Source organism: Stegodyphus dumicola, chromosome 7, assembly GCF_044657685.1.
Source record: "Stegodyphus dumicola isolate Sdum_Otavi_A_Nest chromosome 7, ASM4465768v1".
Taxonomy (NCBI): Eukaryota; Metazoa; Arthropoda; class Arachnida; order Araneae; family Eresidae; genus Stegodyphus; species Stegodyphus dumicola.
Window position 1 is genome coordinate 24,014,191 of NC_140774.1, and position 15,170 is coordinate 24,029,360.

Below are 15,170 nucleotides of genomic sequence, written 5' to 3' on the forward strand. Positions count from 1 at the left end.
AAATATTATTTTTATACTTTTGAATCAGCTTAACTTAATTTAAAATACATGGAATTCATGATACATTTAATTAAAAAACATTAAAAAAATCTGAAAGCTTTCAAATTTTACGTTACGTTCAAAGCGGCCTTTTTTTTTAACGTTTTGTATGTTACCTTTACTCATTAAATATGTTCTTCGCATTTAAACCACATAAAATTCAATTCAATAGCAATATCACAAAATACTTAAAAACAGCAAAACAGCATATTTTTAGATTTTCTGATACACAGTCCCGCGCGCTGCATATAATTTTTTTTTTGGGGGGGGTATATAATGTTGCCATTGCTCGTTTTGAAATGGTCGAGTTTGTTAATCAAAAATACGTTAAAGTTTTACAAAATTTTAAGTAGATAATAAAACAAATTCGAAATTCAAAATTCGGGCTTCCAAGTGCCCATGTTTGGTTGTTGGAAGACTACGTTATTTAAAATTCGATGGCTCTAGATACCATTGTTTTTTCACAATGCGAGAAACATTCATGCAGATTCTTCCTTATTTAGTTTCTTCAAGTATAATACATAGCGATAATATTTGGTGGCAACAGTTTGAAAAGTGAATCGAAGCAAAATGCCATTTTGAAATTAATAGCCCTTCTGGGCTAACGCCCTTTGGGCTAAAAAGAAATAAAAGTAAAAATTCAGTTACTGATGAAACTTTTAACAAAGACTTCAGAAACATTTTATGGAAGGTTATTCTCGCTTAAAAAATGAAACTTGCAGCTTCGATAACGACTCATATATATTAAGCACATGTTTTGGGTCTTTACTTTCAAGGGAAGCATCAAATTCTCTTAATATTCGGTGTCTTTTTTTAAGCGTGTCTGTCATTTTGCAATGTCTGTGTCTTTTCAATTGTGTGTGTCTTTTTTCAGTCCTAAGTCCTTTTTTAATAATCCTTTTTCAATCCTAAATGTAAAATTATGGAATAAAATATCAAAATTCGTAGTTTTTTTCTTTTTTTGTTTTTCTTTAAAAATAGTAAACTGGGCCTTTGAATTACTGAAGAATACAGTGAAAAATATAGGTTTTAAAGCTTTACAATGAGCGAGATTATGTAATTCTTAACAATTAAAAAATTAATTTTAAAGCTGGTCTACATACAAATTTTGAAGAATCACCCAATGAGAAGAAATGGTTGTTTTCATATTTTAAAAAGAAAAAAAACACTAAAATTTTAGAGGCTGTTTACATATTTTAGGACGATTTCGATAAGGTATTAAAAAAAGAGAAAATATTTTGGAATAAAAATTTCTGAAACAGCTTATTATTTGAAATGAGAAATACGTCCGCTACTTTTACTCTTCTTTCAAAATTTTTCATGTAAACAAGATGTGCATTTAAGGAAATGTTTTGCGCTTTCCGAAGAGAATTATTCTTATTCCATAATTCTGAAATGTTGTGAAATGCATGGTATTAAAATTTCTAAGTGAAAAACAAGCAACATTATTAATCGGTGATAGAAAAACCGCCAATCATTACTTCTACATGGAAAGAAAACTCCGAGCGAATATCCAAAGAAAGGTATATTCTATTTCTATTGTTTGTAAAATCGTTAGTAACGAGACAAAATCCGCTGACGCAGAATCGTAAAGTCTTTAAATAGATCTGCAGCAACAATAAATAAAATAATAAACCAAGATTTAGAGTTTAAAAACTAAAAAAAGTAATGTTCATTAACTTTGCCCGAGGCATGTGGCCTAATGAAAAATGAAGGCAGGACATTTTTCAAAACCCTATATAAACACTATTTAGCAGGAAATAAATGGAAATGTCATTGAGTCTCTTGATGATGTATTTGCCTAAATAAGTGCAGCAAAAAAGCGTTATTTGTTATCTTAAAGGAAGAAAAAGAATTTATAAACCTGGTTCCGTCAACGGAGAGAAAGTTTCAGTAAGGGGTTCGTGATTATCGCAGGGTAGTCTTACAATAGGAAATTAAAAATAAGAAGAGAGGAAAAAATGTTAAAATAAACTCCATATACTATCAAGAGATAGTTTTGTGACCGATATTTGCAAAAGAAATTCTTTTTGCTTATACCAGTGATTTTTAAAGAGTGAAATTTCATCAAGGCAAAGCAACAAGTCATACTTCGAAAGGTTTCATTGCATTCCTTGAAAAAATGGAGACCGATACAGATATTGCATATAAGGTTTTTCAAAAAATTCCTACGAATCCCCTAATGTTTCAGCTATGGATTATTGCGCCCTTGGTCTCTTAAAAAGGGCTCTTTCTAAGCGCAAACCCACCACGATTGACGGACTGTGGAAAGTAGTGGCAGGAGAATACTTGGAAATTTTACGAAAAGGCCTTTCTTGCATCGAAGATTCGACTGCAGACATACAAACAGAGAAACACACAGAGAATAACAGAGAAAAGGGTTATTAGATCGAACATTTAAAAGAAGTATTCTTTATATTTTAAACATTCATTAAACGGCCCCAAAATAGTTCTAAAAATGTTTAAACACCTTCTGTAACTCTATAATATGTTCAGAACTATTTAAATGCATTAATTTGGTTATTTATATATATGTAATATATTCAGGAGCAGGAATTTTGATGGTGTCGAATTGTTGATCCATGATGACTAGGAAATTGGAGGCGACGGCAGATTAAATCTTCAGTTTTATTTTCAGCAACATATTGTGGCTACACACAAGTCGGCACATTAAATATGCCTTTTCCCAAAGGCTTACATTTTTGATAACTTCGTAGCAAGAACACAGAAGCAGACAGACAGCAATGTAGCTAGGCCAAAGGGTGGAAAGCAAGTGCGTAATGTTCAGGATGAAATCTCCAGTCAAACTGAGTTAGTTTTGGTTCTCAAAGCATTTTGATTGGATAATTAATATTGCTGTAAAATTATTATTGGCTGCTTGAGTTTTAGTTCAGTTTACATCACCAAAATTACGTAAGAGTCATATAACATAGATTTTTCTCGAAATGACGCTGCAAATAGATGTTGCTATTTTTAGAATACAGAAGGGAAATTAATTTACGCTGTTAATTTAATCTTTTACATATTCTTCATTTTTCTTACATATATATATATATTATATAGCAGAGGTTAAGCACACGTCAGCGAGCAAAGTAGCCTCTTGGGTGCAAGAGAGCTAAAGCTTAGTGCCCAATTATGCAATATGGAGGCTCACCCAGAGAAGGTTTGGATTTTGGTTGCTGATTAAGAGAGAGGTTTCAGTTTTCAGTTCTCGCAATTTGGAGTTCATGTTCTGAATTAGTTACGTCATCAGCATTACACAATTCATATGATATGGATTGATCTAGAAATGACGCAGTCCAGAAAAAGGGCATTACTGTTTTTTAGAATGGGGTGGGGGAATTAAGGATTATTGCTAATTTAAATTACAATTATGATTTACATATTTTTTAATCTTACATATATATATATTTAATTTGCACACATTTTGAAAATCATAGAATTTGGATAACTTCTTTTTTCCCCTCCTAAGAAGAATTTTTTCCCGCGTATCTCTTTTGTTGCTTCTTCTGACGTTGTCTTCGAAAGCCTGACGTTTAAATGAAATAAGACTGGCGTTTTCATTGAAAATGCTTACCCTGAGCTTACTGCTGTTTTATTAGAGTAAGATCTTTGCAATACATCTTACTCCAATTTGCACACAGTCAAACTGAGTGTTTTTAACTCTCGAGACACTGTTCGTCATTCGAGACCTTTTTTCCCCTTCAAATTAAGTACTTCAATGATGAAATCATGCGTTCGTGATCCGAGGTTTTACTGAATCTCATATGATCAATTTTTTTTGTATAAAATTTACCTTGCTTCATTTTTCGCTACAAAGTTTGCCGTTGAAGGAGAGGTATAGTTCGAAATTTAAAACTTTTATATTCATATTTAAATTCGCCCAGAATTATGCGGTTGTTTTCATTTACTATTATTCATGGAATAGCCGTAGTTATTGCTAAACTGACTAACCGAATTGGCCCTGTAGTTAAATGAGCTATCAAGAATGGAATGTAAGGAGACAATAACATGACTTCATTCCTCTATGTTTTGTTGAATTGCTTGATGTCAAAGAGATGAAAAAAAATTAAAATTTTGAATTTTGTTGTGCAGGAATTAATAGAAACTATTCCAGCTAACTTAAGGTAGCTAGTAATAGAGAACACAAAAGCACTTTCTTCTCCAATACCAGTAATGTCCCCCCCCCTGGAAAAAGGTTGCCATAATATTGGTAAATACTGGTAGTAAACAAACCCTATTTTGAAAAAAAAAAAAAAAAAAAAAAAAAGATAAGCACAGTAAAAAGTAAGATAAGTGTTTCCATATCAACATTTCTATTGAAATAAAAACTAAGTCAAAAGGAAAAATTGGTAATACTTATTAACAACAAAAGGTAATAATTGTAATTAAAGAATTATTAGTTCACCAGTAGAGAGCGGATAAGACCGCTAAATAGCGGTAGTTTATACCAAACTCACATTCTGAAAAATCGGTGGGGCTGAATCGATATTTTCTTATTTCCCCCTTACGTGACGTAAATACGAACAAGTTTCTCTTAAAAAGTCCCCCAAGTAAGTACACTTTCCCTTATGCAGATAGGGTTTACTAGCGGCAGAGCGGTAAACTGCTGAACACTGATAGTTCGACGTGGATTAGATTCCACGCAGATAGGCTAGCTGCATATTTAGCCATGTTTTTCTCATGTGTAAGGGAATATTAGTCAATTTTCATTAGAAAGTGCTCCACGAAGGCATCCCTTTTCTAAGGAGATAATCATTTTACTACCGGAGGTGGGGCACTTTTTAGTGGGCTATTTCGTAGAAAAGTGTATAATTATTGTGATTGTATAGAGGAGCGCGCGTTTACAATTTGGCTTCAGGCGAAAAATATCTACGCTCAACACTCTTGTATTGAGTTATGTAGTTTATCAGTCTAAGAAAGTTTTAAAAAAATCTTGAATTTGCAGCAATCTCTTCGTTTTGGAATTAAAGCTTTTGCTATTTATAATCACGGAAGTACTTTGGAAAGGGCGAATAGCAATGCCATTTAATTGAAGAATTTTAAGGACTATTGCTAATTTAAATATATAAATACCAAATAAAAGGTAGCTTCCGGAGATTTGATTAATTGTGCAGTGCAGAGAAATATATTTCAAAATATTGGCCGTAACAGTAATAGCAAGCTTCTTAGCTAAGATAAATTAATTTGAATATTATAGTGTAAAACTATATATTCAAATTAATTTATTTTGCTTATTATTCATTTTAATAAGCAAAAGCTTAATATTTTATTCTTGTTTATCATTTATGATTACATCATCGTTTTATCACCAATATTATCAATTAATATCATTGCATCATTTTTAGGTAACGGTGTAAAAAAAGGTGAGAAGATAATACTCTTGCTCGCATTTTTTTATTGAGTGACTAAACGTCGCAAATAAAGCCTTAAATGTCATGTAATATTCTGGACGCATGATTTTATCAAACGATTGATACATATCTCCAAGCATGTGTGTCATATACTTCCAAATAATAGTATGATGTATTTTCGTATTTGAATTATTTGGCTTAATATCCCAAACAACATTAATTAATAATCATTCCAGTTTTAATTCCTGCTTGGTAAATGAAATCAAAGTTTTAGAGCCACATTCTGCATGCGTAGAGAGTGCGTGATATAAAATTAGAATTAAATAACTCATAAACATTGGCAGTAAACTATGCATTCAATCCAAATTCTTTTAAAAGCACTTTCTTTCAGTGCGAAAGAAAATGATGTGTTCCAGTTATTCCTCTTCTAACAAACCGGAAAATTACATGAGTTCACTATGTGAAATCTGTCCTGATAGATGATCTATGTTGGGAAGAAAATAACGATTTCAAACAATCGATTAGAAACTCTACAAATCATTCGCGTTTTGTTGCAAGAAATCATTGAGATTTGCAAAAGTACAGTGCCGTGGTTGTGAATACCTTTTTCCTGCGTCCCTGTTTTATATCTTCTTTCTTCACATTTTGGAAGGCCTCACATTAATTGTAATATTAACAATTCAAATATTTAGCTTTTTTCGTGCTTCCGTTTTCTTAGTCCTCAGTACAAATTTATGCGTTTATTTTCTTATCATTTTTGTTCATATGGTTTCTGGTAATTACAAAGAGCACAAGGCATTTTCTGTAAGTAAAGTGCCTTGAAAGGAGACTTTCTAATATAAAGTTCTTCGTATTTTTCCGATCACATTACTTTAAAAGTCCTCAAGGAATTTCCTCTAGCTAGTAGTTAGTCATTTCGCTGGTGAGCTTTTTAACTAGCGATTTGGTGGATATTCGAAGTTTATTCGTTTCACTCTTATCGAACTGTAGAATATAAAATACTTTTAAATATTGCCCCTGTAGAGTCATTAGGTATTTTTGGAAGCAGGAGACTTGAAAAATGAACAACGCCTTCGCCGTAAATCGAACCAAGGACCTCTGGAATCCGCGCCCAACATGCTGACCACTACAGTACGAAGATATGCTAAGCAGGCGGGAGAAATACCTTATTCCTCGATAGTTTACCTTCTTTCATCATTTCGAAGCACTAACTCCCGTGTACGTTTATTGACCGTTTCCAATCATAAGAAAGACCTAGTAGTTAACACTTAAATAATCGCTGTTTTACAGAATTTGCTGATCATAAGATACCTAATGCTGTAGGAAAGCCAAACGAAACGGACAGATTTCAAAGAATTATGGAAAGATGATTGCGATCATCACAGCTATTTTATTTCTTGCATTTTGATTCTGCAATATGATCCTCAAGATCATATAAAGTAAAGTATGCATGCCTCACATCCCATTTTTCAACTGTAACAGAAGAATGAAAGCTGTTGAGTTGACAATCTATTTCTATAGCCTACAGCAACATACGATCGCTTAGAATCCCTCCCACAAGTCTCCTAGCAAATAATGTTAGAAAAGTAGAGAAGACATACAGTAGCAAAAATAGAAAAGATTTCTTTTGATACATGTCTCTCAAATCTACTTATTGTTACCAGGTGATAATGGTGCAATCGAAATTATGCAAGCGTATCCAAAGAATAAGTACCTGTTTTCCACGAATGAAAAACGGAAGCTGAGGTTTTACTGAATTCGCACAAATCCTCCTCCCCCCAAAAATTGAGTTCGAGATGCAGATATAAATTTTAATCGAGTCAATATTAAAAGCGTGTGATAGTGGTTTGGGATGATGTACGATGCTAAAAGATTTGAGAATGCAGGGTGATTCCAAACAAAGCTTGCATGATGTAGTTCGGAGGGGAAAAGAACAGAAAGAAAGGGGGAAACTTTGTCTTTGAGGGAAAAGGAACAACAGAACAAACTAATAAAACAATTCGCGTGAAGCTGCTCATAGTAAATTTAATCTCATGTCTTTTTATGACCGATTTATGAAAATTTTTAGTTAATTTGAATTTTTAGAGGCTCTTGATCTAAAGAGATGGTTATATTTACTATTTTACAACATTAATTAATAATTTGGGGACTCTTCAAAGCGAGGTTTCTTTCACAGTTGCGACCTCTGCAACACATAAATTCGTCTCTGAGGGTGTCTAAAATCATAGGCCGTATCAAGAGTCATTGCAAGGTATAAAATTATGTCTTAGTGAAATATAAGGGAAGAACTAGGTGTGTAGTTTATACGTCCTTTTGGGAAAGAAAATTACACCAGTTTCTTATTACTCATTACAGACTATGATGCGCCATTATGTAAATACAGTGTATGAGAAATTAAAGCAAATTTTACGATATTAAAAGAATAATACTGGAATTTGTTGGGTGAGATTTAGTGATAAGTTGTAGGGGTTGGCGTGAGCTCTTTGAAAAATTTGTTTCCAATTTCTGAATTCTTTTTATTTGTTTATTTATTCCAAGGAAAAAAAAAATGTCTTACTTGCCATGATCATTTTTAGATTACTATTTCTCTTCTTGAGAACTGGATCTCACCAGATACAGCTAAGGTTTCAACGCCTGAGGACAACTGAAGATTTTGGTCCCGTTCTGTTTGCCAAAATGCTATCGCGAAGGGCAAGAAAATTGTATGAATGCTGCGACCAGAGACAGATGTTCGCCATACCTCCTGGATACGCCACTGGTTCTCGTCTGGTTTTGCTTAAGTTCCATCGAACGCGATGTTGGTAACCTTAAATTTAAACAGGTCCTGTATAATGTCTTTGTTTTCAATAAATGTATTGTTGGATATTAAACTGTTTAACCCAAGACTGTGAGATGAGATTCTTGTTGTTTGATTTTCCATGTGAGAAAAAGAATCCTTTAAGAAAATTTAATTCTAAACTTTGAAAAATCGTCATTAGGCCTTGGAATCGTTTAGAAAACCAACTGACGTGAAAAAAGAAAATAATGTGTGACAGCTTCTGGCAAAAATACCGCCGCATAGTTAAATTACTTGTTATTTTTGGTAATATCTGTAATATTTTGTTAAGTTTTAATTTTAAAGATTTTTTTTAAATATTTTTTTCTTTTTCTTTTTGTTCCTTTTCTTTCTTTACGTAAAGTCATTTGCACTTCCTGCTTAAAATTAAAACACTTAACAAGAATTTGATATTAAATTTTTATAAAATAAAATGCGGCCCCAACTTGTGAGGATAAGACTGCAGAGTCATTAGGATTTTTCGCCGAGAATCGAACCACGGACCTCTGAAATACCGGCTCAGTGTGCAGAACCACTACACCACGAAGGACGCTAGGAAAGTGGGAGAAATACCTTATATACTCCCCTTTTTAAAGGGCGACTAGGGTTTTAGGGGACCTAGTCGCCAAATCCTGGGTGCGGAGAATCATCATCCACAACCCTTTTAGTTCGGGCGCCACTTGCAGAGTCATTAGGATTTTTTTAGAGGCCAGCAAGATGAAAAATTAGCAAACGTCTTCGCCAGGAATCCACGGACCTCTGAAATACCGGCTCAGTGTGCAGAACCACTACACCACGAAGGACGCTAGGAAAGTGGGAGAAATACCTTATAAGACTACACCCTCTTCAGAAGAATTTAAGTGAGCTATTGAGGTTATTAAAGGTATTATGTATGTATATGCTGAAAAAAAAAAAAGAAAGAAAGGGGATTCACATTAAGTACTCACGTTTTAACGCCTGGGTGTAGCAAGCATTACACTATCTGCTATAGAAAAGCATTACTTTAAGAAATAATAGTACAAGCCGGATGATATTAAAGGTGAAGTTAAGTCGAAAACAAATCCTTGATACTATTTAGATGCTGTCAATGACTTTTGCAAGCTCAAAAAGTGGAGCACATGAGAGCATTTAAATCCGGGAATAAATAATAAACTGCAAGACTTGGTGCAGTACAAAGCCCGAATTCTGGATTTCCAATACTTGGAATGATCTAATACGCAGCCATCTGACTACCAGCTAAAATAAATAAATAAATAAATAAAATAATAATACCTCCCTCCTTTACGAAGGTCTAGGAATGGAGAATATAATGTTCAACAAAAGGTAGGAGGCTTGTCTTAAATGCGGTTTACCTACATTTCTCCCGACTGCATGTCACTTTCAAGTACCTGCTAACTAGAACGTTCTGTGGTCGCCAATTTTTTTTTTTTTTTTTTAACGGTACGACGTAAGGTTCATACTTTGCTTTGTGGGTGAGCACTTTTGTGGCTGTGGTGAGGATAGTATTTTTCTACTTAACCTAAGCAATAATACTATGTCTGCGTGTCATCTTAACTGATGATCTAAAATCCAGAAGCGTTGAAGTTCCGACGATTCCGGATCTCGGAATTAGTGCTGTTTGTTGTGATTTTGAAGAACAAAAAGTTCCCGCATTTTTTTCAAAATGTACTTTCGATAAAATTATTCAATTTTATTTTTAACTCAAATATTAATATAAACAACGTTTCTTTTCATATATAAAAGAATCTTCGAGAATTAGATGTTTTTATTTATTTGATTAATTTTTGTTAAGCATTTGATAAATAAAGCTTAATGTTATGAAGAAGATACTGGAGATGAATATGGAAACCACCTGAGATGTCACGTGATGTAAATAAACGTAGTTTCGAGTGATGATCTTCGATACGTTATCGGCTTATTTCGTAAATTTTGCAGATAAATGTTCATTTATGTTCTAAAGTCTGTGAAGACAGAGTTTAATGTTCCAGTCGATGAGCGCTATTGAACTGTCACGATGAAACTGATTTTATTACTGACTGCAATAATAGCATCTGCTACTGTTGTGTTGTCCTTCCCAGTTCAAGAAACTCCGCGTTTCGGTTATGAGGTAATATTTCAGTAACATTCCTTATAACTGAAAACGAAAGCAGTAGTTTCTTCTTTTGCACTTTTATTAATCTTTCGGATGTTTTTCATTCGTTATTAACTCTTAACTACTCCTAAATTAAATTTTTACACTTCATATGTACAAGATATTCTGACTGTATATAGAAAAACCCCGATATTATAGCGTAAGATATTTGTAATTTCACAGCTTCTGTTAAGTTAAACTCGTTGAAATACAAGATATATTATATCTACCGGCTAGCTTTGACTTCTGAAAATATTACTTTGTTAATTCATAATTCGGTAGCTTAGTCAGATATGCGAAAAATTTGTCTAGCTTCTTCAAGTATTTTGAGTAAATAACGTGTCTAGTAAAAATACACTTTTTTTACCCCTTTCTTTCTTTTTATGTAGTTTGATTAAAAAAATGAGGCTGAGCAATTTTGATTCTAGTAGTCATAAATGTGTGTCGTTCGTTCTTCTTGAAACCTTTTTGAAAATATTAAATGCTAATTTTTCTCATATCATCGCAGTTCTATTCGTAAAGAGATTTGTGCCAACTGGGAGAAAGGAACTTTATTATGTAATGTTAGATGTTCCATTTTATTTGTTTTATTAAATATACTTGCAAACTGTTAAATGTTCTTGTATCCTGTATTTTATGAATGACATTAAGCTTGCATTTCTCTTATTAAGGGAAAAAAAAAAAAAAAAAAAAAAAAAATCAAGATATTCATATTATTTGAGATTAAGCTTCAGAATATGATATGGTTTTTTATATTCATGAAATTTTTAGTATTTACAGATGTTGCCAAATCAAATCAATATAATGTGTAGAATGTCTCACATAGTGTAACATAATTTATTTTTACAGATTTATTTACTAAATCTGAAGTATAATAAAAATATTTTCAAAACATCTCCTAATAGAAGAAAATGACTAGCGTACCATTATTGGCCTCTTTCCTTCTTCCGTGAGAGTTTTTGCATGTAGAGCTACATTAGAGGCTCATGATTTGAATTATCTTCCTCTCTGAGTGAAGCATTGAGGCGGACCATTGTCATAATATTGACATCTTTGAAAAAACTGATTGTTCTTGGTGCTGTCAAGGATTAGTGATGCATTAGCACTTCCATGTGTTCAAACTCTGTATTTCAAAGGATGTGCCATCATCAGGATGATTGGTTGCCTATATAATAGATTATAGAGTTAAAAAATGTTCATTTTTCATCATCATGAAGTGAAATAGTTGCTGTTTTTCAAGAAGAATAGCTGACAGTACATATCCACAAAGAATTTCTGCGGTATAGAATTCCCAAGGAAAGATCTGTATGATATTAATGAAATATACTTTTGATGCATGTATTTCAGTTTTATTAGCCAACTCTTGTATAAACTCATAAAGATTTACCAAGGGCCGACTAATTAAGGTATTTAAAAATTTACAAGTCATTGGTTTTATTTGTAAGCTTTTTTATTGTTTTGATTACATTTTACTTGTCAAGATTGGAGATATTTTCAATCAGTTTGATTATATTTTTTCAAGTATTATGATCAGGCCTTTTTACTTCCTTTTATGAAGTAAAAGTGTTGTAATTGGAAAAAATTTCAGTATTATAATTAAATAGAAATACCTATGCTGACCATTCCCGAGTTCATTTGGACAACTTTTTATGTGACATCTGTATGTATGCACAGAATGAAAAACTGTTTTCTCCAAAATTGATTTAAAGTGGATTCAGAAGGAATTTTTTCACAACATCTGCATGTACATACATATATACCTCGCATAACTAAAAAAAAAAAAAAAAAAATAGCCATAGAATGTTGAAATTTTGTATATGGGACTAATATAGCATTGAGTTATGCACCTTCTTTTTTTATTCCAGTCAGTGGAAGCAAATGTGTATATATATATGTGAGATGAGTTAAACTTAAAGGTGTATATAAACCTCTCTCTATGTATATATATATAGATATATATATATATATAGAGAGAGAGAGAGATCTTTAAACCAGGGTTTCTTAAACTTTTTTCAGTCGTGACCCCTTTTTATCAGTGAGATTTTTTCGCGACCCCCAGGACCCCATAATATTTACAAAAATTTTGTGGGACCCCCTTAAGTATTCCACAAATCTTACACACGCGTGAGTGAAACTGTCAATTTTTCATTTGTACTGTAATATACTATTGTAATTTTAGGTCATTAAATTTAATTTCTAATTTTAAGACATAGAACAATGTGAAAATTTTAAATAAGTAACAGACGAAATGACAGCGTCATGTGCAAAGCAAGGAAAATGAACGTCTATATTATAAAAAGAATGCATCGAAACGTTTTCGTTCTTTTTTTTTTTTTTTTTTGTATTGTCTTATGTTTATCTGTTTTCGGATACATTGTGTAAAAATATTTGGTAGTTGTAAAATTATTACAATAAGTTAAAGAAATATCAAAACTGCTAAAATTTTTGGCCACCCCCTGCTTTAGGTCATGCGAGCCCCAAGGGGGTCGTGACCCATAGTTCAAGAATCTCTTCTCTAAACTATATATATATATATATATATATACATAGGTTTTCTAAGTTAAACTTTAATTTGCGAAGCTGTTGAGACATAGCTAGTATAATTTAAATTAATAATTTTATTAATGAATTACTGCTTTCAGTCTCAATTGTTTCGTTTGACGAAACGTGCTTATGGTATTAGCTAAATTGGAGATTTCTTACGCTTTTCCCTTAATAAGTCTGTGAGAAACCTCGAATTGAGCTAATTAACCATTTATTGCAATTATTTGTATATAATTTCTTTGTCTTTAAAATGTTTTTGATCGTTTACAAACAAAATATGATGATGTTTTTTAGGTTTTTAAAAAGTTTTTTTAGTCTTTTCAAATTTCCAATTTTGTTTTTGTAGTTTATATAATTTAGTAGTAATTACAGTAGGTTTTTTTTTTTTCCCATGAAAATTAACTGCTTTAGTATTGTATAATTGTTTATACTTGGTGTTACTTGTTTGCTTTGGAATTGCAGTATCAAATTAACTTTAAAGCATTAGCAAATTTTAACTTTCCTCTTCTTTGCAAATATTTTAAAATTTGCAGCTCAGTGTGCAAATTGTTTGACCAACTAGGTCTCTCTTTTTAGTTTACTACTTTCTACTACTAAACTATATATGCATAGTTTAAAAGTTTACCTTTCACTTTTTTGTAAGGGTCGAAGGGGTAATACATGTGATGTATAATGCAGATAGTGTAATAGATGTCGTGAACTGTAAAATCCTTGGATAGGACCATAAAATTCTTGGATAAATACAATACAGTCAAAAGTCGTTTATCCGGACTCGTCGGGACTTCGGCGATTCCGGATTATCGAATTTTCCGGATTATAGATCATCAGTTTAAATATGGTAAGATGGCATGCAGAAATTATAAAATTGAAAATATGTAACTGTAATTTATGAAATAAAGAACAATTATGATCTTAAAGGGTATCAAAATTTACAAAAAAAAAAAAAGCTTAATATTTATTTGTTTACTTTTTTAAACATTTCTTTCAGTGTAAGTTGTTTAAGTTGCTTCGCTTTTTATGTGATAATACATTCTTTTTAATTCTATAAACAGACTTAATTTCATGTTCAGTTACAAAGTTCCGCTGTTCAAGTCCTATAATTGCTGTGTCGAGAATACCGACTAATTTGTGAATCGAAATTTTTTCGTTTTCAATAACCTCTGTCACTTTCTTTGCTATCGGAAGCGAATTATAATGACGAGGAATTTGATTTAAATCATATCAAAGACGAAGTACATCGAGATGAAATACCACATTTAGTAAGGAATTATAAGCCAAATAAAATAAAAACATCTGCCCTGAAGATAAGGTAGTGCTGACAGATCAACTTCCAATTCATTGCGCGCCCGTTGCGGCGTTAAAGATAAACAAAGTTTAGATAAACAAACGTTCAAGTTTAGATAAACAAAGGATATGCCTTTATCCATTTTTGCAGCAATTCTACTTTTTGTTTAATAGACTTCGAAACATACTTTCGCTTTGTAGATCCTTTACATATTAGTAAATATATATCAGAAATTGTATTTGACATAATCAAAAGTTCAAGCTTACTTTTATAAAATTGCTTTAACAGTCTGCAAAAAATAATAAGCCGAATCCAATTCGAAGATTAAGGAACAACGCAATCTGCAACATTAACTGAATTAGATAATTTTAGCTTAGCTTATACCATCCGTTATACATTAAACGTGCATTTGTAAACGTATTTTGTGCATGTGCACACACATATACGCAGCCGTAAAGGTCTATCGTCAACGTTAACCGTCAACTCGACGCATGCGCAGAAAGTTTGTAGCTTGGAGGTCCGGATTATAGATCATTCCGTATTATGGGTGTCCGAATTAACGACTGTTGACTGTATATTTTTATTACTTGACGATTATGCTGTTCAAGCATGATGCTGAGTAGCACAGTACAATGAAGGCAGTCTGCTCCGTAAAGTTTTAAATATACACTTAAATGTTTTTGAGCAATACAGAAAGAAGCCGAAGTAAGACATTGTGTACTCAAGCAGAAACAAAAGAGAAAAAGAGATGCATACTACCTTTGGTCATATTTATAACCTGGAAAATCTTTATTTCAATCCTGAGCAGTGATTGGGCTAAAAATTTTGCACTGCAGTGAAATTGAAGGGAAAGAGTGAGTTAACATACTGCAGAGGGATGAAAAATGGTGCAGAACATGTTATTGAAGCAGGGATGTATTTAATTAAAATTTATGAATTTAAAGGTCATTTACCAGTTGGTTCCAATTAAGTTTAATTATTTTGTTTGTAATTTTATATTTT

At 32.3% G+C, this 15,170-nt stretch overlaps 1 protein-coding gene across 2 annotated transcripts in view; it reads left to right on the forward strand.

The window, feature by feature from the left end:
- Positions 1-10,074: 10,074 nt before the first annotated feature.
- Positions 10,075-15,170, forward strand: part of LManII (Lysosomal alpha-mannosidase II) — a 70,922-nt gene continuing 65,826 nt past the window's right edge. Inside the window, exon 1 of one of the 2 annotated variants that reach the window (XM_035371899.2) lies at positions 10,075-10,315. In XM_035371899.2, coding sequence (XP_035227790.1) covers positions 10,223-10,315 — 93 coding nt within the window. In that variant the 5' untranslated portion in view covers positions 10,075-10,222. The remainder of the gene's footprint in view (positions 10,316-15,170) is intronic. The other variant, XM_035371893.2, reaches the window with a different exon arrangement.